This window comes from Bufo gargarizans, chromosome 3, assembly GCF_014858855.1.
Source record: "Bufo gargarizans isolate SCDJY-AF-19 chromosome 3, ASM1485885v1, whole genome shotgun sequence".
NCBI classification, from domain to species: Eukaryota; Metazoa; Chordata; class Amphibia; order Anura; family Bufonidae; genus Bufo; species Bufo gargarizans.
Window position 1 is genome coordinate 417,209,696 of NC_058082.1, and position 26,429 is coordinate 417,236,124.

General features: G+C 40.1%; 1 protein-coding gene across 4 annotated transcripts in view; it reads left to right on the top strand.

Moving 5' to 3' along the window:
* Positions 1–1,033: 1,033 nt before the first annotated feature.
* NGF (nerve growth factor) overlaps positions 1,034–26,429 on the top strand; it is a 112,921-nt gene continuing 87,525 nt past the window's right edge. For 2 of the 4 annotated variants that reach the window (XM_044286165.1, XM_044286166.1), the window contains exon 1: positions 1,034–1,331. In XM_044286165.1, the coding sequence (XP_044142100.1) occupies positions 1,199–1,331 (133 nt within the window). In that variant the 5' untranslated portion in view covers positions 1,034–1,198. Of the gene's footprint in view, positions 1,332–5,774; positions 5,978–26,429 lie in introns of those variants that run through there. The other 2 variants (XM_044286167.1, XM_044286168.1) reach the window with 1 other exon arrangement.

Sequence of the window (26,429 nt, forward strand, 5' to 3'; positions counted from 1 at the left end):
GAAAATTCCACACTGTTGGATGTTTGGTCGCAGGTGCAAGTCACACTAGACTTTGCTGTCATGCGCATTACGTTGAGCGTGACTGCAACTTAGGGCTCATTCAGATGACCGTATGAATGGGTCAGCATCCGTTCTGCAATTTTGCGGAACGGGTGTGCACCCATTCATTTTAGTGGGGCTGCAAAACACTGTGTGCGCTCCCCATCCGTATTTCTGTTCTACGATCCCGCAAAGAAGATAGAGCATGTCCTATTCTTTTTTTTTTTTTACAATTGTGGGCAAGAATAGTCATTTCTATCATACTGCTGATCATATGTGGTCCGCAAAAATCGGTGGTTTGCGGATCCGCAATTTGCAGACCGCAAACTCTACGGCTGTCTGAATGAGCCCTTACTTGTCGACTTTTCTGCGATTTGGTCGCGTTTTTACAGCCAAATCACAGCGCTAACAGCAAGTTGTAGACGAGTTGCACACATTTCTTATCGGAGACTTGCTGTCGCCGTGTAGTACCAGCCTTAATTGTATTCTAATTGTGCGAAACAATTAGTAACCGCCATATGCTGATGTGAACATGGTCTTTTCACATATAGTACAAATGTAAATGACATTAATAAGACAAATATAATAACACGTACAGCCTAATGAAGTGTGAATCACATGCCAAGAACATCATGCCAAAAGCCGAAGCGTGTCGCCGTAGCGGATCGAAGACAAATTATTTTTTTTCTGACTGTGCGTCGATTCCCTCAGCGTCAATTCATTCAGGAATACTTATTTCATTGTCCTCGGATTATTCTTGATAAGCCCCCTCCGGGAGCGGAAGGGTTAAGCCATTGTGACTTGCGATTATTCGAATACACCACTGCTGGGATGAAGCTGATAGGCTCCGACATAATCCCAGTTTAAACTCCACAATGACTATAGGGGGTTATTATCAGCTGTTCTTCTGCAGACGAGAAGAGGATGCGTTCGAGATCTGAATGTTTATGCGCAAAAGCCCCTTGAGTTGGACTGAGATTTCCATTCCACAGATATCTCTTTTTTCTTTTTATTAAATTTGGAGTATTCCTGCACTGATTGAACGGAGAGGACGAGAAGAATGTGAAACACACCTGGTTTATGTCAGAAAGGCACTAGGACCTTGAAGACTAGTCCTGCCTCATGAGTCAGCCTTAGATCCCAGCTCACTACTCAGTGAATGAGAGGACAGACATGTGAATGGCTCAGCTGGCTCTCAAAGCACTTTGTGGACTGGGCTGCGAGAGGCTACAAGACAACTGGATCATCCAGGATTTCCCCAGCTTGTGACTGGCAGATCTCCCCAAGCCCAGGTGAGGATCAACCTGCACTAGCTGAATACTCACTACATAAACTTTCCTATGGGGAATACTATAGCCTACCCCTTGCTTTACATTTCTGCACTGATTCTCAACGCTTCTTCATCACTTACAGCCTGAGAAACGACTCATCCTGAAGCTTTTTGGATTACTTTTGAGTCTTTGCAGTACATCTAGACACACAAATCCCATATTAGAACCTTTTTATGCGTTTCCTTGCCCCTGCTGATGTAGCAAAGCTGTGTTTGTCACTCAGCTCTTTGTCAGTTTTACCTGCTACTGCAGGAGTGACAAACTCCTCTCTGCTGCATGTGTTCCAGTAAGGGTACTTTCACACTTGCGGCAGAGGGTTCCGGCAATCCGAACGCAAACGGATGGCATTTGTCAGACGGATCCGGATGCGGATACGTCTGACAAATGCATTGATATATCTGATCCGTCTCTCCGGTGTCATGCGGAAAAATGGATCCGATATTTATTTTTTTTAGCATTTTTTTTAAAGGTCTGCGCATGAAAACCGGATCAGGCATTCCAGCAAGTGTTTTGGCAGGAGAGAAAACTGCAGCATGCTGCGGTATTTTCTCCGGCCAAAAAAACGTAAGATGGACTAAACTGATGCATACTGAACGGATTTCTCTCCATTCAGAATGCATTAGGATAAAACTGATCAGTTCTTTTTTTCCGGTTTTGAGCTCCTGTGACGGAACTCAACACCGGAAAAGAAAAACGCTAGTGTAAAAGTACCCTAACATTTAAAAAAACGTCAAGACGCCGTATGAACGTGTTGTGTCTTTCGCAGCAGGTGTCCTTTTACACACATTTTATATTGTGTTTTAGCCCAGATTTAAATAGTAGGTTTCTGCCTGTTGCATACATTTTCAGAACTGTCCCATGAATAAGAAGGTGTGGTGCAGGTTCCTGCAAATATTGGGGTGTATTATTAACACTTTTAAGTCTGGATGGAAGTGCAGCCCCACTTATTTTTATATTATGAGTTCCCCTGGCATAAGGACACAGATCAAAGCGTTAGTCCTGTACATCACGACTCCCTCAAGAGTTAAGAAATGCAGGCTACTCTCCGTAATCTTCTTTGGTTGCCAGCGTTCAGCCTGCAAAGCTGGTGGATCGAAAAGTAACTTCTTACAGGATGAATATTGGGTGTTTTCACACATTAAAGCGCATTACGTTAAATCACATGGCGTATTAGTCCATGTAAAGTCTGCCAGCTTTAGTCTACACATTAAGAACCGGGTAATGCCATCCCTGTACTATATAATCATATAAACATGTAAAAAAAACGTGTTTGGCAAATAGCAACTTGTAAATCAGGTTTTCGGGATGCAATGCATGAAGCTAAAGTGCCATTCTGTGCAAGATTCGCTCTCACAGATCCCTTTCCATTAGGTTTAGGAAGCCAGATAACGACTATAATGAATTCTAAAGCGCACTACATATGAAGGTGGGAATCTATCAAAGATTGGCGTTTAACGCTGCGCCGCCAGAGGATGCACTTTATTTATGACGAGCTACATGCCTCATCATGAATCAGGTGCATCCTCGGGCAGTCTGTGCGCCTAAACTGAAATCATCATCAGTCATGCCAGAAAAACTGGCGTAAATGATGATAAATGTGCCGGAGCTGATAGCCACGCCCACACTTTACTCCGCCGCGTCCCTGCTTTCGGAAAGTGGCGAGGGATTGTGACTTTTTTTTTTTTTTTTTTACCAGAAAGCTGGGGTAAAGGGGATGATAAATTCCCCCAAAGAGTTTTGGTTTTCGGTATTGTTGGGGTCAGTGGAACATAACATGCTGTGGGTATGGAATCATTCTGATGTTTTTCCTATAGAAAAAACTGCTCAAAAAGTATTTTAAATTATACAAAATAAAAAAAACACCATTACCATGCTTATAAAATATGCCATAAAAATGCTTGAAATGCAACGAAAATAGCGAGAGTGAAGCATGCTTTATGTTGGCTGCTTGCGTTCATCGCATGTTGGTTTATAGGGGGTCTAGGGGGGCAGCTTTTTTTTTAAAGTGTTTGTAAAGAATACTTTTTCTATCCGCACCACGTGGAATAGTAATAGTACTATGGGATAGATGATGGAACCATAGAATAGTATTTCTGCGATGTAGTGGTGCGCTCAGCAAGTGTGCCTATTGTATACAACACATGCCTGCAAATAGCTCTGGCGTTGATGCCAAAGGCACATATCACTGCGTCTTTTTTTTAAATGAATCTGTTGCAGACGAGAGTAATGGAGACAGCTTGGGGGATTGGATTGTTCCCATACTAACCCTCTGTACCTTGCCAATAGTTATTAACCCTGACTTTGCCAGGCATAACGCATCAGTCAGGTTTGAATGCATGAAAAATATGCTCTAAACGGTATAGTTTGTGTGATCTGGTGAACATTACGAGTTTATGACAGTAAAGCTGGCATATGGTTGCAATTACATAGAGCAATGCTTTGGTTTGCTCTAATTTAGTGGTACTGTTTGCATTTTGTAAGTACGACATGGGGGATATCATCTTAACCAAGCAAATGTACAGTTTAGGCATCATGCACACGACCGTATGTATTTTGCAGTCCGCAAAAAAAGGATCCACAAAAAATACGGATTACATCCTTGTGCATTCCATATTTTGCGGAACTGAACAGCTGGCCCCTAATAGAACAGTCCTATCCTTGTCCGTGATGCAGATAATAATAGAACATGTTTTATTCATTTATTTGCGGAACGGAAATACGGAAATGGAATGCACACGGAGTAACTTCGGTGTTTGTGAGGTTTTTTTTGTTGTTGTTTTTTTGCGGATCCATTGAAATGGATGGTACCAAAAAAATACAGAATGGACACGGAAAGAAAATACGTTTGTGTGCATGAGCCCTTACATTGAGCGCTGGAGTTCCGATGTGCCTATTAGAACGCTCAATATAGTCAAGCTGCAACTTTGTATGCGAAGCATATGTAGCAGAGTGGAATTTGGCAGTGTTGGAGCTGAATATAAAAATGCAATTTAGGTTTCTGAGATTAGATATGGGCGAATTTGGCCTGTGGGATTAATCACCTTGTATCCAGGAGTAGTTATAAATACCTTGGAGCATAGTTTGCCAGTTCCTGTCTAAAAAAGGGAAAACTAGATAGCTTCCTGAGTTTAGGAGACTGGATTGAGCCTGTAATCGATGTTCTTGCTGCCTGAACTTGTTTTTGTACATCGTTTTGACTGTAGTTTCAGCTTTTTTGGGGGAAAACACTGGAGTGAGCCCATAAAATGAATGGGTCTGGTCCGGATTATCTGCTGGTAGCTGCATACAGATGTGTTAAGGGATTATCCAGTATATAAATCTGATTGTCCCTCTTCCCTAGCTCTACAACTTTAATGGATGACGTATTAATACCTACAATAGTCTCATGGAAATGGATGATTGAATTTGGGATTACAACTGTTCCATCTGTCTTTACATTTCGCTATCTGAACATAATGGGGGAGATTTACAAAACAGTCTAAAACAAAAACTGCCTTTGTTGCCCATGGCAACCAATGACGCCACAGCTTAATTTTTTATTTATTTATTTTTTTACAGCACTCATTGTCTTTTTTTTTTTTTTTTTTTTTTTTTTATAAAAGTGTGTCAAATGCTGTAGTTCCATACTGGGACGCCGCTATGGTGTGGCTTGAACTGGTCCTCCATGCTGGTATTATGGGTCGCAACATTGCAATTAACAATGACGGTTTATAACAAGTTCGTTGAATACCACCCTGGCTTGTAAGGTTGCATGGACCAAGCTGCACCATGGCCGCACTATCTCATTCCACTCCATTCAAACGGGAGCACAGGCTAGCAGTCAGACCCCCAAGGTTCAGACACTTAGGATAGTGGATAAGTTGTCTTAATCAGGCAGCCCCTTCAATATTAAGAGTGTCTGTTGGGTGACTTCATGACATTGTGCTTTTCAATGAAGTGGTGCCACTTACAGTAGGCTATTTAGATGACCAATTAGTTTAGATTACTTTATATAATGCTACTTATTTTAATTTCAATTAATGAGACTTTTTTTTGTTCCTTTCATCAAGCAAATCAGGTAATTTTTGGTAATTTGCTTGTGATGGTCAAGACCGTTTAAGGTGCTGAATAGAAGAGACATACTCTATTTCTTTCAAACATCTGCTGCTTGTTCAAAGCTAAAGTATCTACAATGCAAAATATAATAAAGCATCAGATGGGTAGGCCATTGACTATGTCCCCATGCACCCTCCTCTTTTAGCCCTAATCTTAAGAGGTTGTCTCATTTAGTGAAACCCAACCCCTTAGACGTTACCTCCTCCAGTAGTAGAGAGGATTTCTATATTGCCAATTGTGCCTTCTGCTCAATGTCTGGTGGACTCTGATGTCTGCTAACCTTCATCTGCTCATCATAGGTTTCGGAGAGCATCCCTAGATATCTCCATTATCAGGCTTCTCTATTTTTTTAAAGTCTCTTTTCTTTTATCTGGGGAGACTCTGGATAAACAACTTAACTGAAGATTTAGAGTGTTCATTACTGACTCAATTCTTTGGATTATGGAAATGATCCACTTTGCAATCGAAGGTAGATTGGACCACTACAACCTATGGATTTGTGCCTGCTTCTGGTAGGTGTACAATGCTACATATTCTTAAAAACATATTTTTCGTTGTTTCCCTTCAGACCCAAGATATTAGGTGGAAATGCCTCTTGTTCCCTATTATCAACTCACAAGTCTTTATAATCCCTCTACACACTCTCTAAGGTGTTGGACCTTTGGACATAATTTTAGTGACATTGTACATCACATTAATCAGTAACTTTGCGTCTACTCAAAAGCTTTTAATCACACCATATATGTGACATGATCTCAACAACTACACTGTATCCTTGTTGTCTTCAGGTCACCTATACTCTATACCTTTCTGATATGGCATTACGTGTTCATTTAATTCCATGGAACTAAACCAGTCTTTAGCAGGTGACACAAAGAGTCCAAACAGCTTGTAATTAAATATGCTAATAGAGTGTGTTGACCTGCAATGACAATCTTTTGCTCGGACTCTCCTCTTGCTTATCTTAATCATAAGATGAGGACATGAGGTAAAACCTCTCCAAAAGACCCCTTCTTTGAGACCTCTCCCTTATCCAGACTAGATTTCTTTGACAGATTTTCTGTTTCACCATATATTATGCATACTGCTTCCTAGAGAAGACCACCCCCTAGAAGACCACCTTCAAACCAATTAGGTGGCTGTCTCAATGAGTATAGTATGAGTTTCAAATGCCATACTTTCCAAGAAAGAGAGTCACTTTTTTTAAAGCGGAGTTTCATTCTGAAACTAAATAAGTGTGGTTTGGATTACAGCTGGCTCACAATGATACACTTTGAACTTTGAAGCTGAATATTGACTAGCCCAAGCATTTAATTTAGTTGTAATTGATTTTATGCTACACATTGACTTTTAAACCAAGGTTAGGACACATCCAGTGTGTGTGATATACAGTATATCCATTGTAATCTTTGATTCCGTCACCTAAATTCCCTATTATTATTACATTTTGATAGTTATTTTTTTTTTCCTTTGGTATATGATAATTCTTATTGATGCCAGTATCTAGTCCAGTCTAAGAAAAAAAGTTCAAGTAAATCCCAACAGATGTATTACAAAGCACACAGATCTTACTGAAATTGCCACATTTAATTTGTCCTAAAAGTCAGGAAATAAAATCTACATGTCACCTACCATAAAGCAGGCATGGGTTTATGGCAAAAAGTGTACTATTTTCTGCCCTTCATAGAAATAAATTTGTGTAAAGGTTTTTTTCAAGGCCAGGGATGCACGCAGATCTCATTGGGCAGGGATGGCCAACCTGCTGGCTCTCCAGATGATGTAAAACTACAATTCCCACCATGCCCTGCTCTAGGCTGATAGCTGTAGGCAGTCTGGGCATGCTGGGAGTTGTAGTTTTGCAACAGCCGGAGAGCCGCTGATTGGCCATCCCTCATAGCTCCTTATTGCAAAACTTAGTATCAACCACCCTGCCCCACCCAGTTTCCCAGTGGGTGTGCATCAAACACTCCCAGTATGGAACTACAGAATTTAAAGTGCAATGCTTTACCTACTATATTTGAATTGAAAACCTGGAACAGGTGCTTCATAAATATGCAGCTTATTGTAAACAGCCTATTTCCTAATGTATGCACCAGAGGACTTGTATAATACATTGATAAATCACCTGCTTCCCTTCACACAGAATAGTATAAAACTGGCTGATTGCAGCCTCCACTGGAAGGCGCTCAGTGCGTCTACATTTTAAGGCAAAGAAAGCTGCAGAATCTCTATGCACTGAGCTCCCCCTAGTGGCGAATGGTGCAAAATGCTGTGGCTCTGTGTCAGAAATAGAAGAAGCTGTTCAATGCCACTATCCCCCAAACACCAACTCCCCCACCACACCCCCCCATGCCCATAGCCAGCTGCCACATAGCAGTCACATGATCTGCCTCTATGGTCTGTACACCATTGGTCAGTCTGCTCACAGTTTATCAACTTTTGGCATGCAAGAGGTAAAAGCAGAATGTCTTTCTGTGCAAAAGCAAAAAACTAGGTTTGCTGAGGAGGTTTTTTACTGTGAATCGCTCTGTTTTCTTCATTGAGATGTTTCACGAACCTTCCCCTCTACTCTGACTAGAAAAAGAGTCGTAGTGCTCCCCTAGTGTATGGGTACTTTCCCACTAGCGTTTTTGTTTTCCGGCATAGGGGCTCAATACCGGAAAAGAACTGATTAATTTTATCCCCATGCATTCTGAATGGAGAGAAATCTATTCAGGATGTCTTCAGTTCAGTCACTGTACAGTGTTTTAGATGGAGGAAATACCTGCAGCATGCTGTGGTATTCTCTCCGTCCAAAATTCCGGATTAGTTGCCGGATTTCCAGATCCGGCATTAATTTACATTGAAATGTATTAGTGCCGGATCCGGCATTAAAAAATGCCGGATCTGTCCGGAGAGACGGATCTGTTCTTGCAATGCATTTGTAAGATGGATCCGGATCCGTCTACAAATGCTGTCCGTTTGCATGCAGATTGCCAGATCCAGCAGGCAGTTCCGGTGACGGAACTGCTTGCCAGATCACTCTGCCGCAATTGTGAAAGTAGCCTAACTCCTTCAACAATGAAATGTTTGTCCCTAGTACATGATGTTCCTCCCAGTGCCCGGAGTTTCCATATTTTTTACACTTAGCTGTAAGAATCTCCTGGTTGGATGCAACGGATGTCACTCAAAGCAGAGGAGCAAGGTTATAAACCAGCTCAAAGCAGAGGGCACCTCAAAGTGAAGCACCCCCACCAGGGCACTTGCAGGAGCAGAACCAGCCAGACTAAAAGTTCATATTCACACTGCTTCTGATTTAAAAAAAAAACTACTTGAATGGTATGTTTTACTGCTCTGCCCAGTCCCTTCCTAGCGCTGTCAACGTTTACCATGGTCAACTCTGGGACTCTGCCACCTCTTTCCTCTCTATGCATCACACAGCCAGTTTGTGGGGAAACCCTGGTAAGTGCAAATGACCGACCTGAACTATGCGTCAGCTGTACTATTCCTACATTAGTGTAGGTAATAAGGCTTTTGTCTAAAGGGACAGAGTCCCTTTAACATTGCAAAATCATGTTGTATTTTTGTGCTTAATATGCAGATCTCCTGCAGAGCCATGATGAGGATGTACCTAGCCAGATTCCAAACATGTCCTATTGAAATAACTGGTAGTTCAGGATGAAGACTAATTCCAGGGCTCCAGCCATTGAAAAGTATTTTTTGACCAGATGGTACCCCCAGTCTCAACTTTTTGGCCATGCTCAGGGGTGTAACTATCATAGCGGTAGACCATGCAACTTCTATGGGTCCCAGGGCAAGAGGAGTCCAGTTGGGATCATCTCCTCTTCTACTGTAGGAGAAAACTTGGTCAGGACAACTTTAAGCAAATGAAGCAGGGGAAAAAATGGCCTAAGAAACATTGAAAGGGGTTTAGACAGAAACCCTTCTGTCCTGTAGGGGGGGCTTGGTTTGATCCTTGCTATAGGACCCTTACTTCTCTATGTACGCCACTGGCCATGCCCATCACATTTAGGATTTCTTCACACTTGGTGGACTTGTTGCAGAAATATTTACGACTGATCCATTCCTCTTACATAAACCATGTGCTGATTTTCAGTTGCAGACATTTCTACAGCCAATGTGCCAAATCTAAATATGCCCTTATTTACTGTCCATGTTAGTAGTATATTGGGAACCTACACTTCTATACGGTCCCTTTTCATTATTTTCAGGATAGGAGAACTTTTGATTAACCTTAGATAAATCTGAAAATGCACATTTTGGAGATTAATCCTGTAAATTAGAAAAAATCTGAGAGGAGTATTTTCCTGTTGTTTTGATCTGATCAACAGAAAAATTCCACGTAAATATAAGTGTTTTAGCAATAGGCCAAGTTTTAACATACTTGGTAGTTTATGGGAGTTCTCAACCTTCAACCTTTATGGATCAGTTTCACAGTTCATGTCATAAACAAAATGTACCTTCCCTTTGTGTGTGTGTGTGTGTGTGTGTGTGTGTGTGTGTGTGTGTGTGTGAAGGACTACATCTGTGCAGCATCTGTGCTATGGAGTATAAATGCAAGTAGACCCTGCAATCTCTGTCGTAGTACTTGCCAAGATGTCCATAGACATGACTTTTGTCATCTGTGAATCTCCTGATTACCTCCAGCTCTTCCTAACATGCTCATATTAATGTCTATGTAGAAGGCAGGGGGCCAAACACCTCTGGTGCTGCTTCTGTCAAACAAGAAGCAAATTAAGAGAATATAAATCCTACATACACCAATTTATTAATTGTCTGAACCTCATCGGAGAAGATGTCAGGAGCACCAGGCTGCTGTCAAGGCGCATATACAAGAGGGTGTTTACACTGTTAAAATTGCCAGCTTAAACACTGCACTTTTTAGATGTATCGGCTTCCTTTAGGATGCAAACCTGTTGACTTCTTTGGGGAAGGATGTATCGTGGGTCCATCATGCCCTAGCATATGTTTTAGTAAGCTGCAGGCCACGTTGGAGCTGTACACAGATAGACATGATGTAGTTATGTCATCACATCTGGCTACACCATGCCACTATCGGAGCAAACTACAGGCCTGTAGCCTGAGTTGATCTGTCTATAGTGGCAATGGGGTCAGGTGAGTTTTCATTTATTTTATTTTACTGTGTGTGGGGAGCTAAGGGACAAACGTTGTGTGGGCTGAAATAAGGATATTATACCTGTGTGGGGGTAATAGGGAAGCGTAGTTCGGGCAGTTCGGTGTCTCAGTGGTTGGCACTGGTGCCTTGCAGCACTGGGGTCCTGGGTTTGAATCCGACCAAGGACAACATCTGCATAGAGTTTGTATGTCTCCCCATGTTTGTGTGGGTTTCCTCCGGGTACTCCGGTTTCCTCCCACACTCCAAAGACATACTGATAGTTACCTTAGATTGTGAGCCCCATTGGGGACAGCTTGATGCTAATGTCTGTGAAGCGCTGCGGAATTATTCATGTGCTTTAATGTGTAGGGGTGATATTACTTTGTTGATTCCACAGAGAAGGAAGCACTTTTACCAAGGGGCAGAAAAGGGGACAGTATTGCTGTATGTGGACATATTTAGGGCGCTGTTAACTATGTGGAGCTGTTAAAGGGAAGCAAATAATTTGGTTAAGGACGTTGAAAAATCAAAATAATAACGTTTTATTAATAATATATGTTAAAAACGTACAAAAAGGGTGTGTGACCTAAAAACATGGTGTGAATTAGGCTGACTTATGGGTCAAATGAAGGACACGTGTGCCTTACACAGACTGGATAGGTGTCGCTATAGTGTAGCGCTAAACACCATTAATTTGAATACCAGTCAAGTGACCACAGTCCTCTAATTGATATAGACCCAAACAAACAGGGGTGTAAATCACATGAGGCAAGTAAGTGGCGACTACTGTATATTGCGCCACTATGTAAAACTCCCAATGTGATACCCCTGGATCAAGGCACAGTATCCAGTTCTGGCCTACATAAGGGCCACAGTCTGACAACTGGATACGTGGTAAGTGCTACTGGTGGTAAGTGGTAAGAGTTTGTTTGGGTCTATATCAATTAGAGGACTGTTGTCACTTGACTGGTATTCAAATTAATGGTGTCTAGCGCTAAACTATTGCGACACCTATCCAGTCTGTGTAAGGCACACGTGTCCTCCATTTGACCCATAAGTCAGCCTAATTCACACAATGTTTTTAGGTCACACACCCTTTTTGTATGTTTCTAACATAAATTAATAATACAACTTTATTATTTTGATTTTTTTCAATGTCCTTAACCAAATTATTTGCTTCTAGGATTATTACTTTGGACATATACACTTCTACCACTGAATATTTATTTGAGCTGTTAAGGGGACACTACTGAAGCACTAGTGCTGTGTGGTGCAGTAAGGGAGGAACTGTTATTATGTATGGAACAAACAGGGGCACTATTATTGTATAATTGAATTATTACTGTTTAGGGTACGATCTGTTTGGCACTAACTTTTAGACAAGTATATATAAATATGGGGGCACCTAGGGCAGCAGCAGACACAGTATTTAGGAAAGCAGCAGTTTGGTTTTAAAGAGGTAGCAGGATGGGACGTTTGTGCAGAGGGTGAATATAGATGCAGAGGGTGATGGAAAGTAATGGTCTAGAGAAGTCGCCATCACATCAGATGGAGAAGAAAAGGAAAGTGAATGACTCCGATCAGGTAATATGTCACTTGTGATACATTGATTTTTAACTGTACTATATTACTTTGTCTGCAAAGTGCCTGTGTAGAACTGACACTACCCACTATATGGTCTCTGTATGGTGGTAATGTTGGTCATTGTATAGTGTATTTGACAGTAATATGATCTCGGTGTGTGTGGAGTTATTACTTGGTAACACTATGAAGGTGGTGTTTAGTCATTATTCAGTGGTATTGTGGATGTAGAGGTATTATTATTTGGTATCAGTACTTTAATGACAACATGACTGCAACTCTCAATTCATAGTACACACTCGCTCACTTGGCAACAAACACACACACTTATATGGACATGCCTCAACTCCACCCGAAAGCCGTTCTGTGCAGCACTTTTGGCACCACAACATTCACAGTCACATCAATGCAGGGCATCAAGACAATTGTCCCCATTGACCAACACCACCTCCTGTATGATGGTATCTGGAAATTCCTTTCCCGAAGTTCTCGTACTAAAAAGGAGATGACGAGATCGCTGTTGAGAAGGGTTCAGCAGTTAATATCCAACACACAAGGCAGGTGCTCGGACTCTGTGCAGCACAAAGGTACAATACAATGTATTATGCATTCACAAAAAGCATCAATAACCATGAAGACATGGGGGGCAACTGAGTTTATTTTTAGGTCCACCAACCAAGTAGGAGAAATAATAATCCCCTTCATCACGAGCAAAGTATATGAAGGGGATTATTATTTCTCCCCGAAACGCGTTGAGCCATTTTATTGAATAAAAAAAAATTGACGAAGAATCGCTGTCCCACGTGCCGTATGTTTCCACCTTGGTACTATTGGAGCTCTGACGTCATATCTTCTACATACTACAGGCGATCTTTGATTTTAATTTAGATTTTTATTTGAATGTATCACTTAATGAGTTTATATTATAATTCAAAACTTAATTCATAGTATACGTGCTATGCTATCTCCTAAAATACTGCTAATATATAGTACATTCAGTACGCTAATGTATGCACCTGGGAGTTAATATTTAGCAATAGTAAAAGTCCAGCTCACCTGCATCAGCAATTTAGAGAGTGCACGGATGGGAAGAGACCCAGATTCGTATACTTGAAAAAGAAGATATCCAGCACCTAGATTTTTCAAGCTTAAATGATGTTTATTCCATAAACCAAGTGTACAGCGGTAAGATCCTCAGAGTGCAAGCCCCAATACGGTCTACATGTTTCGAACCCAGTGGTTCTTAATCATGACTCATGATTAAGAACCACTGGGTTCGAAACACGTAGACCGTATTGGGGCTTGCACTCTGAGGATTTTACCGCTGTGCACTTGGTTTATGGAATAAACATAGTTTAAGCACGAAAAATCAAGGTGCTGGATATCTTCTTTCTCGAGTTAATATTTACCCTGAGGCACGCGTATGGGCCACTAACACCAATAACAATATCCATTACTGAGAGCTGCGCTTAATTTTGTTTATTTCTCTTTCTGTTTATCTTTTGGGTAAAGGTAAGGCCGTCTTGAGGCTTCCTTTTTGGACATTTCAGGGCCACACGACCCATCCTTTATCTATTTCTTCACTTGTTTATTAAGTGTGTAGCTCTGCTAACACTGGTTTGGGCTGCCTTCTCTATTATTATTATTATTATTATTATTATTATTATTATTATTATTAATAAATATATAATTTTTTTTTTTTTTCTAGAGGATTACCATCACTTTTATTATTAACTTCTTAGTCCATTATCTTTGGCGCCTCTGGTTCTCTTCCACCTGTTGTACATTTTGTACTTAGGTTGTGTTTTGGTAACCGCATCCTTCTTTTCTCTTTTTATTCATATCCACAGCCAAGTAGGACTTGGCTTGGAACCCTTTTATAAACCTCTTGAAGATGGGTGTATTCTCATATGCTTGCTTACTCAAAAATATCTGCTTTAGATGATTTTGGAATGCTTAGAGTTCTCAGCCTACTTTTCTAAAAAAGGGGAAGGTTATAGCCTATACTTCCTCAACCCAATATATTTAGCTTAATTTTAGGCCACAAAACTGGCTTACATTACAGCTGAACTCTATACTAGCTAATAGTGAAAATGCATGTTTGTTGCACACAGACAGCCCAAGATGTGCCTCCCTCTTAATAAGTTTGCTGCATCTTCATCTGCTGAAATTTTTACTAAACCTATCAACTGCTAACACAAATCCATGAAAGTGGATTGCTTCCTTAGGAAATCTAGACATTTCCATAGATACAATTATAATTTTTTCCATGCTGACCTCAAGTGTCCCACTTTAGATATCAGAAATGTTGGCAGGTATAGTGCTGTATGGCCATGCAAAGTAATCTAGATAAAGCAGTGCAGTCATATTTCCCATCATTCCCATAGTCATGTCAAACTGTAGACAAGTAGTGACATAAACACTGGGTCAAAGTGACACATTAGCGTTTTATCAACTTTGTAAAAGGATTCCAAAGGATTGTCTCCTTTGTAATATAACGTATGCCGCTCTCATCCAGGCTGCACGTGGAACATGACCAGTAGATCTCAGAATAAGCGATTTTGTTCTTATCAGCGTAAGACAGATTAACTACTACAGCAGTGGCACAAAACCAGCCATGTGATGTGGCCTCCACCATGTATGTGTAAGAGGCTCACTTTTTTATGTATGGGTCTTGAACTTGACACAGTAGCCCACACATGGATGACAAAATAATTGGGGCAGACACGGCAGAGTTCGAAAGAACAGGAAATTACTCTGGCAAAAGGCGTGATTGTTACAAACAATGGCAATGAGCTTGGTGGTTACAAGGACTGGAAACACAACTTGGTGGTTCAAGTCTCTTTTAGCTTGATCTTTGAGATTAGGTTATTTTAAAAAGTGTTATACTTTCCTGTGACAGGTTTGTTGCTTTCTCTTGTTTCTTCTCCTGTCTCAATTTAATAATTAAAAAAAATATTTAATAATATGTATAGTTAAAACAAAGTCTCTATTGGAGATTGGTACATACTTTGGAGGTTAGTCTCTATTGGAAACCTAGCTTGTAGATTGAAATATTTAATGAGGTCTCTACTTGGCAGTTACAAGTAATGGCACATAGAGAGCCAATTACAGTATCTAATGGGCAAACAACTTGGCAATAGAGTTTCTATTACATACCTAAAGCAACTCGTGGTACAAGTCCATACAGGGCCTCCATGGCCTGGTTCTAACTTGGACTCTGCTAACCCAGGCTGAAGCAGCGAAGCACCTACCCATCTTGGTACACTGAAAGTGGTTCTCAACCACTTGCAGGATACACAGGATAAAAGTGCTGGACCTGGTCTGTAGCTTCTCAGGAAGATTCCCAAGGCCTCTGCAATGGACAGGGTACTACAAGGGGTCCCTTAAAGTGAAAGAGTTTTTTTCGTCGTGACACCAGTTGCATTTCGGTAACAGGGAATGGGACCCCTTAAGTAGATGGTGTTGGTGATAGGTGGTACCCAGGTGTAGGAATGCCAGAGTGGGGCAAGGGTAGCCTATAATGCTTGTGGCTATGCACGTGCCACGGTGCTCCTACCTCGATCTCCTGGAAGCCCAGACATTATATTTTTATTTTTTATTTTTTTTGCCGAAGCACTGCAGATCGGGTGAATAGTTGAAGGATTAGTAGGATGAAGAAATGAGTCCAGACTTGTATCGAAGTTAACAGCTTTAGACCTCTTGCATGTGATCCGTGACCGGCATACGGCGGGTCCACAATACACAGGACAACGTTCATGTGCATTCCGCATCACGGATGCGGACCCATTCACTTGGGTCCACAAATCCAGAGATGCGGTGCGGAAATGAACGAAACCACAGAACGGAAGCACTACGAAGTGCTTAAGTGGGGTTCCGTTATGCAAAAATATAGAACGGACTGATCGCGTGGCCATGCGTTGAGGAGGCCTTACTCGAATAAACCTACCTCAAAGAAGAAACTTCCAACTTTATCTTGATTACCAGCAAGCTTTGGCATAAATTCTGGCAGGCCAACACATTTCGGCTCTGCTACATCTGTACTATCTATCTCTGCTGTACCAACAGGATTAAATAGGATATTTTCCTTTCTGCTGAACTTTACTTTCTATAGTCTGACTCTGTCTTTATTCAGGGAACACTCCTGGCTGCTGAGGCTTGTAGCCTGTGCCTCTATACCCAGCCGAGCTGAAATTGTGCTCTGCTGGCTTGCACACACTGTTCCCCTTGCAGGGGGTACTCCTCGACTCGTTCCAGCTAGCTGAACTCCTCCCTCTCTAGAGATGGGGCTAGAATGGAAAGCAGGTTCCACTCTAGACAAACTAGCTCTGCAATAGATGCCGCCATCTGCTGGTGAACCAGGTACATTACACTTAAGCAGTTACAAAATCAGAAATACAGATTCACATTATGCAGGACCTGGCAATAAATACACAGGATGACACCATACAGCATACACAGTTACAAGCAGGGCATAGGAGTGGTAATGCCACTCGGGGGCGTTACACCTCCAACTCTTCAGTGACATACTGTATGCTGGCAGCGCTCAACTTCTCTCTGTAGATCTCATCCTAGTTCTCTGCAGCACTGTCAGTCCCATGCGCAAAACTTTCATGCCTAAGAGGATCTCTTTTATTCTCAACACAGTCTGGTGGCTAATTTCTCAAGACCAAGCCACGCACCTCCTATTATACTCCAGCCTCAATGAATCTCAAGGAGCCCAAATGGTGCTATGCTTCAGCATCCACATACAACTAGAGATCATGCCATATAAATAAGACATATTAATAGTACAAGTGCAACGCACAAGGAGTTGGTTTAAGGTATGCTGATCAGTGCCCTGCAGAATAATTCCCTTTCCTAGGACATTGCCATATAAATCTATGTAATCTAATACCACATTGATATGTATATCATTTATATCACACACAACTAATTGACCTTGACTGATTTTTTTTTTTTTTTTTTTTTTTTTTTAAAGCCATACATTAAATTATTTGCATCAGTTTGAACTGAACTACAATGTAGTTGTAGATAATGTTTGCCTGATTTTTATTTATTCTTTTAATTTCCCTCAATATTCACTGCTTTTTAGCTGCATGGTAATGTAAATCTCCCGAATAATCTGTGATAGCCCAAAAACATTTTCTGCCTCATCTGTGGTTTAGGATGCTGCTGATCTCCCTCCACCATGCTTTACACTGCAGATCTGATTGTTTAGAATGGCTGTTGCAACTTTTCCAAAAGGTTCTATGAGCCTAGTGATCCTTAGTAAAAAGGAGTCTGGAGTTCTGCTTTTAATATTGAAAATACATTTTGGTAGCCCACCTATATATGCTTATGTGTATATACAGTATTTGTAAATGGGTGAACATGGGTATGAACGTCACCCTATTGTAAATCTAATTGATTGTGGTGATTAACGGCTTTGTAGAAGTGATGCTACTGTACAATGCATCCACCCTGGGGCAGTGTCAGTGGTTTCATGCGTCACTTTGGATATTTCATCGTTGTAGTAATCTACTTTAATTGTCCCATTGTGGTTACTGTAAATTGGATATCAACAACACAAAACAATTACTTTACTATTTTATAACTGTGACAATTGAATCTTATGGCGTCCATTTAGTCCTATACTGGTGAAGATGAAGTGTTTGTCAGGAGCTGCGTATCCTGCATTTAGGATACACCCAAAAACAACTGCACATATTCGGGGGGCATTCCAGAAAAGTGTTTATGGAATAGAAATGGAAAAATATTTGGAGTTTGGTTGCATTATTATATTTGCTCTTGTATACTGTCCTTTTCTAGTCTTGGCTGCTGTGATTTAAAGTGGTTGTCCTATGAAATATATTCTTCATTTTTCAAATTATCAACTGGATCTGAATACTTTTGGAATTGTTTGTAATTAAAAACTTAATATAGCCCTAAGTTATTCAATAAAAATGTATCTGTATAGCGCCTCCTGCTGTTTGTTCTTTTTCTCAATTCCCGGTTCCACCTCACTGAGGTGGACACACATACTCGGTTCCATCCTTCAACTGCCACCAGCCTTATCTGCTGTTGTGAAAGGGCACACTGAAAAGGGTCACACTTGCTGAGAAAGGACACATCCCCTGAGCTGCTAGCCTGAAATAAATGTAGCAGAGCATTTGGAGCAGGGGCTGTCTGTATCCTTGTCAGGTACAGGGTTGGTTCTAGGTTTATTACAAAGAGATTGCCATGCACTGTCTGATTTTTATTTTATTTTTTCTTCCTATTAGTCATGGGATAAACTCTTAAAATATACATGCAAAAAAAAGGAAGCCATTTGCGTTCTTATCCAAACAAAAAAAAAAAAAGGCTGCCAGGGATTTGCAGTTATGTGATGATTCATACTGTGAATTGGCATTGCATCCTTGCTTCCTATTGTAGAAGGGGATGGGTAAATCTATTAAATCTATAAATATATGTGTCTAACTAGAAAATAGGTAATAGTGCATTAAAGGGGTGGTTCCATCCCTTTTTATATGAACGATCCATAGAAAATAAAGCTCATCTCTGGATATCCCAGTCCTAGGATACTCGGCAACCAACTGTAGTTCACAGGGAATCCTGACAGCAGATGCTCAGCTCCGAGCAGCCTGGCAGCAGAAATTGGGCATTACAAGGTGTCCATTTTTATGAATGGTCTTCCCAGATACTGTACTGTATATGCTGTATGTGTTAAGACTGGCAGAGAGAGAGCTGCTTTGTAGATACTCGCTATTTAAAAAAAATTCGAAACCAATTAAACATTTTAGAGTTTAAAAAAGTAATAATAAAGTTCCTCGTAGATGCCAATTTTTCATGTCAAATTTGTTCCTGACGGGCAGGTAATCCTTTTTGCTATTGTGACATGCTATGAAACTAGAAAAAAAAACATGCAACAAAAAATGGGCAGAAACAGGTGAAAGTGTTTCACGCCAAACTGCAGGAAATCAATGAAATGCTATAGTATTTAATATAGAAAAGTCAAACAAAAAAACAATGCAAAGGCCCAAACAGAAGAAAACAAGTTTACATTGGGCTCAAGATACGTCATTGTGGAGTGTGTATGATTGGATGAACATAATATTCAGTGATGAATCGGACTGCAGTGGAAGATGCTGGAACCATTCAAGAAACAAATATGACTGCCTGAAAATGAACAAAAAAAAATCACAATTCCTCATGTATGCATGCTAAGGGTTGAGGGATTGAATGTCAAGTAAAGGACTAGGCAGACAGTGAGCATGTGTGCATAGAAGTGGAAAATGGAATGAGGCTCAAAGATGAGGAAGTACATTTTTCAGAATAATAAACTCAAAAGAACTTTTCTTCACAAAAGGTGAATCTACTCAACAGTAGGGATAAGCGAACTCGAACTGCAAAGTTCGGGTTCGTACTAAACTTTGCAAGTTCGGGAACCCCGACCCAAACCCAGACTTTTTCACTGAAGTTCTGGTGATTTTATAAATTACTTTATTATTTTCCGTTATAAGCTGGTTATATTGGAAAATAACATATTAGACTTCTATGGGCAGCGTAACAGGTCTGTTATGCTCAAATAGCTTAAAAAAGACAGCGCATATTGATAAATTGAATTGTTGGTTGATTCCATAATTTCATCTACTTGTTCTGGAAAAGTCATATGTGAAATTTCAATTTTATTTTTATTTTATTTATTTTTTTAGCTAGATTTCCAAAAATTTGATTGTCCAGCTATTTAGTTTATAGTTTTGTGTTACACAAATTATAGGTATATTTGCTACAAAGTAAAGAAAGCCTGGAGAACATGCCTTAAGTGTGGTGATTTCATTTTTGCCAGGGTTTGTAGTTATGCTTGATTCCCAAACAAACATGTTTTTATATGATACAGTATGTCCGGGCATTGTCTGACGCATAGAATCAAGAAAAGAGATTTTAATATTTAGTATGGTAGAGATTTCTGGTTATTTTTGAATTTCCTTTTAAAATAAGAAGATTTGTTAATTTCTTTGGTATTCTTGGCAGAATTTAAGATATAGACAACAATATTTATTTATGTGTGTATAGCATATCATGAAATTGTAACAGGGTTATGTTCTTTATCTTTTTTTTTTTTTTTGTAAGTATAAAGCAGACGTGGAAATGTTTAGTTTCCAGATTGCATTTTGTATGCATATTTTGTGACTTTTGGGCTTTTTGTAAGCAGTACAATAAATTGGTTTGGTTGTCCAAGGGCAACACTGACCTCTTCTGGTGCAAGACAGTGTGCAAGTTTGTCTCTTGTCCTCCATTAATGATGACCTGTATGTCATGTGGCACAGATAAGTGGTATAAATAAGCACATGTAACATAAACTATTTAAAACACAGTACAAAAATTGACCATTCCTTTATACTTTTATACTTATACGTATCAATTTCCTTATCTATGTAGAGCATTTCGCTACACAGTACAGTTGGTCATTTAGCAAGGTGGCTACCCTTTTGCAGTACACAAGACCTGTAATCTCATGTCAATCTATTTTTGATGAGTTTGATTATATATAAATGGGTTTTGCAGGATTAGAAAAATATATCTGCTCTCTTCAAAAATGAAAAAAACACGACAAACTGTGTGGTATTGCATCTCGGCACTATTCACATAATTGAATCTGAGCTGCAATACTAGACATAACCTATGGACAGGCATGGCAGTGTTTCTTGAAGAAAACAGCTGTGTTTTTTGCTCATTTATAATTTAGAAGTTGTGCTAAACAATATCTTACCCCCATAGCATGTAGAGACCTACCAAATCATATGAAGATTTTAGGACACTGAAAAAATTGAAGTAAAAGTGTCATGTTGACCAGTGAATTGTGAAGTTCATTTTAATTGGACGACAAACAATTGTGGGACCAATGGTCCTTATCTTACGACTGTTAGAAAACTACAACTCTCAGTAAGCCCTGAAAGCCTTCAGCTGTTTTGGCATGCTGAGCGTTCTTTCCCAACTGCTGTCGAGCCACAGGTTGGAGACTACTGGATTAAAAGGGGTTATCCAGGAATTTGATATTGAGTGCCTATTCTCAGGACAGGTCATCAATATCAGATTGGTGGGGGTCTGACTCCCAGCACCTCTGTCGATCAGGTGTTTAAAGAGGCCGGATGAATTATAGTTATATATATATATATATATATATATATATATATATATATTATTATTATTATTTTTTTTCACTAGTTTTTTTTCACTAATCTGTGGGATGAACTTTAATTAATTATTTTTTTGCCTAAATCTTCTGCACATTTTTGCACAACATTTAGTGTTTATGGATGTTAATGTCAAGCATTAATTAAAAAAAAAAGAGAGAGAGAAAGAGAGAGAGTAATTTTAGAGTTTTTATGTAATCCTGTATTAACTGTTGGATGAATTGTATCCTATACAGATTGATACATATACCCCAAACGGTACTGATCAAATGTTCCACAAAGATTATCTGGGATATCCACTATAGGGATTCATTCATATTTTTTGGTCCCTGTCGTTAAAATCTGATACTTTCTGGACAACTATTTACCTAAGATTATAGGAACCTACGCTCGTAAGTGTTGAATTCTTCCTAATGAGGTGTGCACAACCATCATATATTTTATATCTATATTCTGTCTTATAGACTGGGTGAGTCTATATTGGTTGGGGCACCCACTCCATATACAACTTCCAGGTGAGCCATCACAAACCATAACTGTTTACAAAGACCGGTCTACTTACCAGACCTCGAGCTTACCAAAGCACTGTACATTGTATAGTGGCTGTGCTTGGTATTTCAGCTCAGCCCCCTTCACTTGAATGTCAGAGGAAGGTTCATGGAGTCAAAACGCATTACCTGATTAAAATAATGTGGCAATAAACGGCACAATATATCCTCTATAGTAAGTGCCGGTCTTTCCTTCACATGGATGTGGAGTGCCACTCCTAGACGTGAGCACCACATTAAACAAACCCCAGAGTGCCAACTTGCATACATTATCTGAATATTCACTTGAAAGGGACTGAGCTGTGCCTAGGTCATGTGTCCAATGAGCGCTGAAGTTACTGGCCTAGGAAGAGTGCTCCGTGCCCACGGTGCACCACAGCCTCTTTAAAAAGTTGATCTTGGGACCCCGCTGATCTGATACCCATGAACTATCCTGAGTATGGGCCACCAATGTCAAATTCCTGTGAAAACCTTTTAATAGTTAATGCCTTATTTTTGCTACCACACATGAAAATATGCAATATATTTAATAAAAAATATATATAAAATGAATGTACTTAACCAGTGACTGTGAGAAGTAATAATCAACCAGTGATTTATTTATTTTTTATAAAAAAATAGAAAATATATATATTCTATTTCTGCTCATGTCATGAATCCTATCTCCTAGGCTTACACAGAGTAGTTTATTATGCAAGTTGCTGACTCAAATGAGTCAAGACGCTGTAGCTCATTTGTCCATGCAAAGCAATTTTGGTCTTAGTCACATTTGGCATGCTTTTTATTTATTTATTTTTTATTTCAGCCACTGGAATCAAATTGTTGTATGGATAGACTGCACGTAGCTATGTCCTCCTTTCTTGCTGATTGGGCTTGGATGTTTTCAAACATAATATCACATAAAAGTTATCAAAGTGGATTACAATTCATGTCTGCCTTCTAAACATTATTACTTCTGAACCATGCAGTACCGCTAAGTATAAGCACTCTGGGTTTCTCACAACTTCCTTTCTTTCATTCGGTTCATTTGATTTGTGTCCATTTTTTATTTTTTTTTGTTACATGTTTTTATAGAGTTTTATGAGGCTCTTTGTGCCATTTATGTGGTGTTTTTACAAACGGTGTAGTGCATTGGTAATGCATTAAATAGTGACACATATTAATACATGCATTTTTTTTTTCAAGTTGGGGGGGAAAAAACTGTTCTAACAAAAAATGCCATAATCAAAGCATGCTGCAAAAAGTGCTTTGGCCACCCAAAAATGCACTGGCAGTCAGAAAAACCACCACAAAAAAAATATAAATGTTTGTTTTATATTTTGGACATAAATCATGAAAAACACTACAAACTCTGTGTGAAATCAGTCTTAAGGATCCCTACATACATGCATACACAAAAAAAATATTCAGGGCATTTTTATACCACAGAAAATCCGCACGGTAATAATACATTTTGCGCAAGTGCAATGTGATTGTGCCCATTTCAATAAAAGTATGCCCGGGGAATGTCTAGAATGAAGTTGTAACTTTATTGCAACTTTTTAAAAAGTTGCACCATGCCTCTCAAATTAACTTTTTCTACAGTTAATACTATAGTTAAAATCTAAGAAAATCTATTGACATACTAATATATGATTTATTTGCACATGTAAAATGTTGAAAAATTTTAGAGATGAGCGAATCGAATCCCAAGAAGTGGGATTCGATCCAAATTTTAGGATAAATTAGATTCGTTGAATTTCCTTGTGCTTCGTGTCAGAATTTATTTTAACCTGAAATAGTATAAAAAGCAAAAAAATTCAAACTTGCGTCCTTAATTTGTTCGCGACGGGCCGCCAGACTTCATCTTGCTTGAAAATTTCAGCTGAAATCCCGTGCGGCGCGTGATTACATAATCACCCAGGCCGGAGTGGTGACGTAATCTCGCATCGCACAGGGTTTTGGATGAGATCTTCAAGCAAGATGGCGGTGGCCGCCCCGTCGCAAGAAAATGGAGGCAGTAAGTTTTATTTATTTTATTTATTTTTATTCTTAATTTTACACTCTGATCATGTATGAATGTGGCATCTGAGGGGTACAATGATCGTGGCGGTGCTATCGCAGCTCCCTGTCATTGTACCCGCTACTTACAATAAAATGCACATCGTGAGACATTCCGTGAGTGCAACTAAACAATAGACGCCGTAAAATGTGCTTACAGTGAGGAACAAAAGTATTTGAACACCCTGCGATTTTTGCAAGTTCTCCCACTTAGAAATCATAGAGGGGTCTGACATTCACATTGTAGGTGCATTCCCACTCTGATTGACAGAATTAAAAAAATAAATAAATCTGGAAATCACATTGTATGATGTTTTTTTAAATATTTTTTTTTTTGTCTTTCACTGCTGAACATAAGTATTTGAACACCTGAGTAAATCAGTGTTAATATTTGGTACAGAAGCCTTTGTTTGCAATTACAGAGGTCAAACGTTTCCTGTAGTTCTTGACCAGGTTTGCACACACTGCAACAGGAATTTAGACCCACTCCTCCACACAGATCTCCTCTAGATCTTTCAGGTTTCGGGGCTGTCACTGAGCAATACAAAGTTTCAGCTCCTTCCAAGATGTTCGATTGGATTTAGGCCTGGAGACTGGCTAGGCCACTCCAGAACCTTGATATGCTTCTTACGGAGCCACTCCTTGGTTATCCTGGCTGTGTGCTTCGGGTCATTGTTATGTTGGAAGACCCAGCCACGACCCATCTTCAATGCTCTGACTAAAAGAAGGATCTCACAATAAATGGCCCCATTCATCCTCTCCTTAATACAGTGCAGTCGTCCTGTCCCCTTTGCAGAAAAGTATGATGTTACCACCCCCATGCTTCACAGTAGGGATGGTGTTCTTGGAATGCAACTCATCCTTCTTTTTCCTCCAAACACGACGAGAGAAGTTTAGACCAAAAAGTTCTACTTTGGTCTCATCTGACCACATGACTTTCTCCCATGCCTTCCTCTGGATCATCCAGATGGTCATTGGCAAACTTCAGACAAGCCTGTACATGTGATGACTTAAGCAGGGGAACCTTCCGTACAATGCATGATTTGAAACCATGACGTTGTAGGGTTCTACCGACAGTGACCTTTGAAACTGTGGTCCCAGCTCTCTTATGTCATTGACCAGCTCCTCCCTTGTAGTTCTGGGCTGATTCCTCACCTTTCTCATCATCAGTGATACCCCACAAGGTGAGATCTTGCAAAGAGGTCGTCCTTAGCCTCTTCCATTTTCTAAGAATTGCTCCAACAGTTGATCTATTTTCACCAAGCTGCTTGGCAATTGCCCTGTAGCCGTTTCCAGCCTTGTGGAGGTCCACAATTTTGTCTCTGGTGTCTTTTGACAGCTCTTTGGTCTTGCCCATGGCAGTAGTTGGCCGCTGACTTACTGTGGGGTGGACAGGTGTCTTTTTAAAGAGCTGAGACAGGTGCTACTAAGTTAGATTAATGAGTGGAGTAGAGATGGACTTTTTAAAAACACAGTAACAGGTCTTTGAGAGACAGAATTCTTGCTGTTTCTCAGGTGTTCAAATACTTATGTTCAGCAGTGCAAGACAAAAAAAATCTTTAAAAATCATACAATGTGATTTCCTGAATACATTTTTTAATTTTTATTCTGTCTGAGTGGGAATGCACCTACAATGTGTGAATTTCAGACCCCTCCATGATTTCTAAGTGGGAGAACTTTCAAAATCGCAGGGTGTTCAAATACTTCTGTTCCTCACTCTATTGGCTCACTTATAAACTGTATAAAAATTGCAACAGGTTTTTTCGGAAAAGGGTCTTTCTCCTGCACATAAAACTAATGTACTGAATCTTTAAGGATCTATATGCATCAGCCTGTATACATGTGATTTGTGAACAGCTCAAACAGACAGACTAACTCATCCTATACTGTCCCTAAAGATAAAACCTGACTTTCTACCTAGTTATTTAATCTAACTATGTCCAGTGATTTCCAGTTCGTCGTGTTCGCCCGCGAACACATGCGAGCTGCCATCTTAACTCAGAAGTTCGGCGATGCACAGGTAAGTCCTTACCTGTGCGCAAGCTGGTCTGAAATCAAATGCGGTCACAGGGAGCAAGCAGTTCTGAGAACAGCCGCCGCGGCCCTTCATCGGGCTGTTCTCAGAACTGTCTGCTCCCGGTGACCGCATTTGTTTCAGACCGGCTCCCGGCAAAGGTAAGGGCTTACCTGTGCATCGCCGGACTTGTGAGTTAAGATGGCAGCCCGCATGTGTTCGCGGGCGAACATGGCAAACTGGCCATCATTGAATATATCTTCACAATCTCTACACTCTCCCTCCAAGACCCTAACATGGCTGACTTGTGTGTATAATTGGTGTCTGTCAGAAACATAGCAGACACATCCTATCGCATCGGTGCCTGAGCTCACAATGCGTCTGTGCTTTAGAGTTAACATAAAGGCCAATGGACAAACCAATATCCTCCCTTGTGATTGGCTGTCATGCTGATTGCAAAGCATTGTGGGCATGCCAGCCCTGTGATCC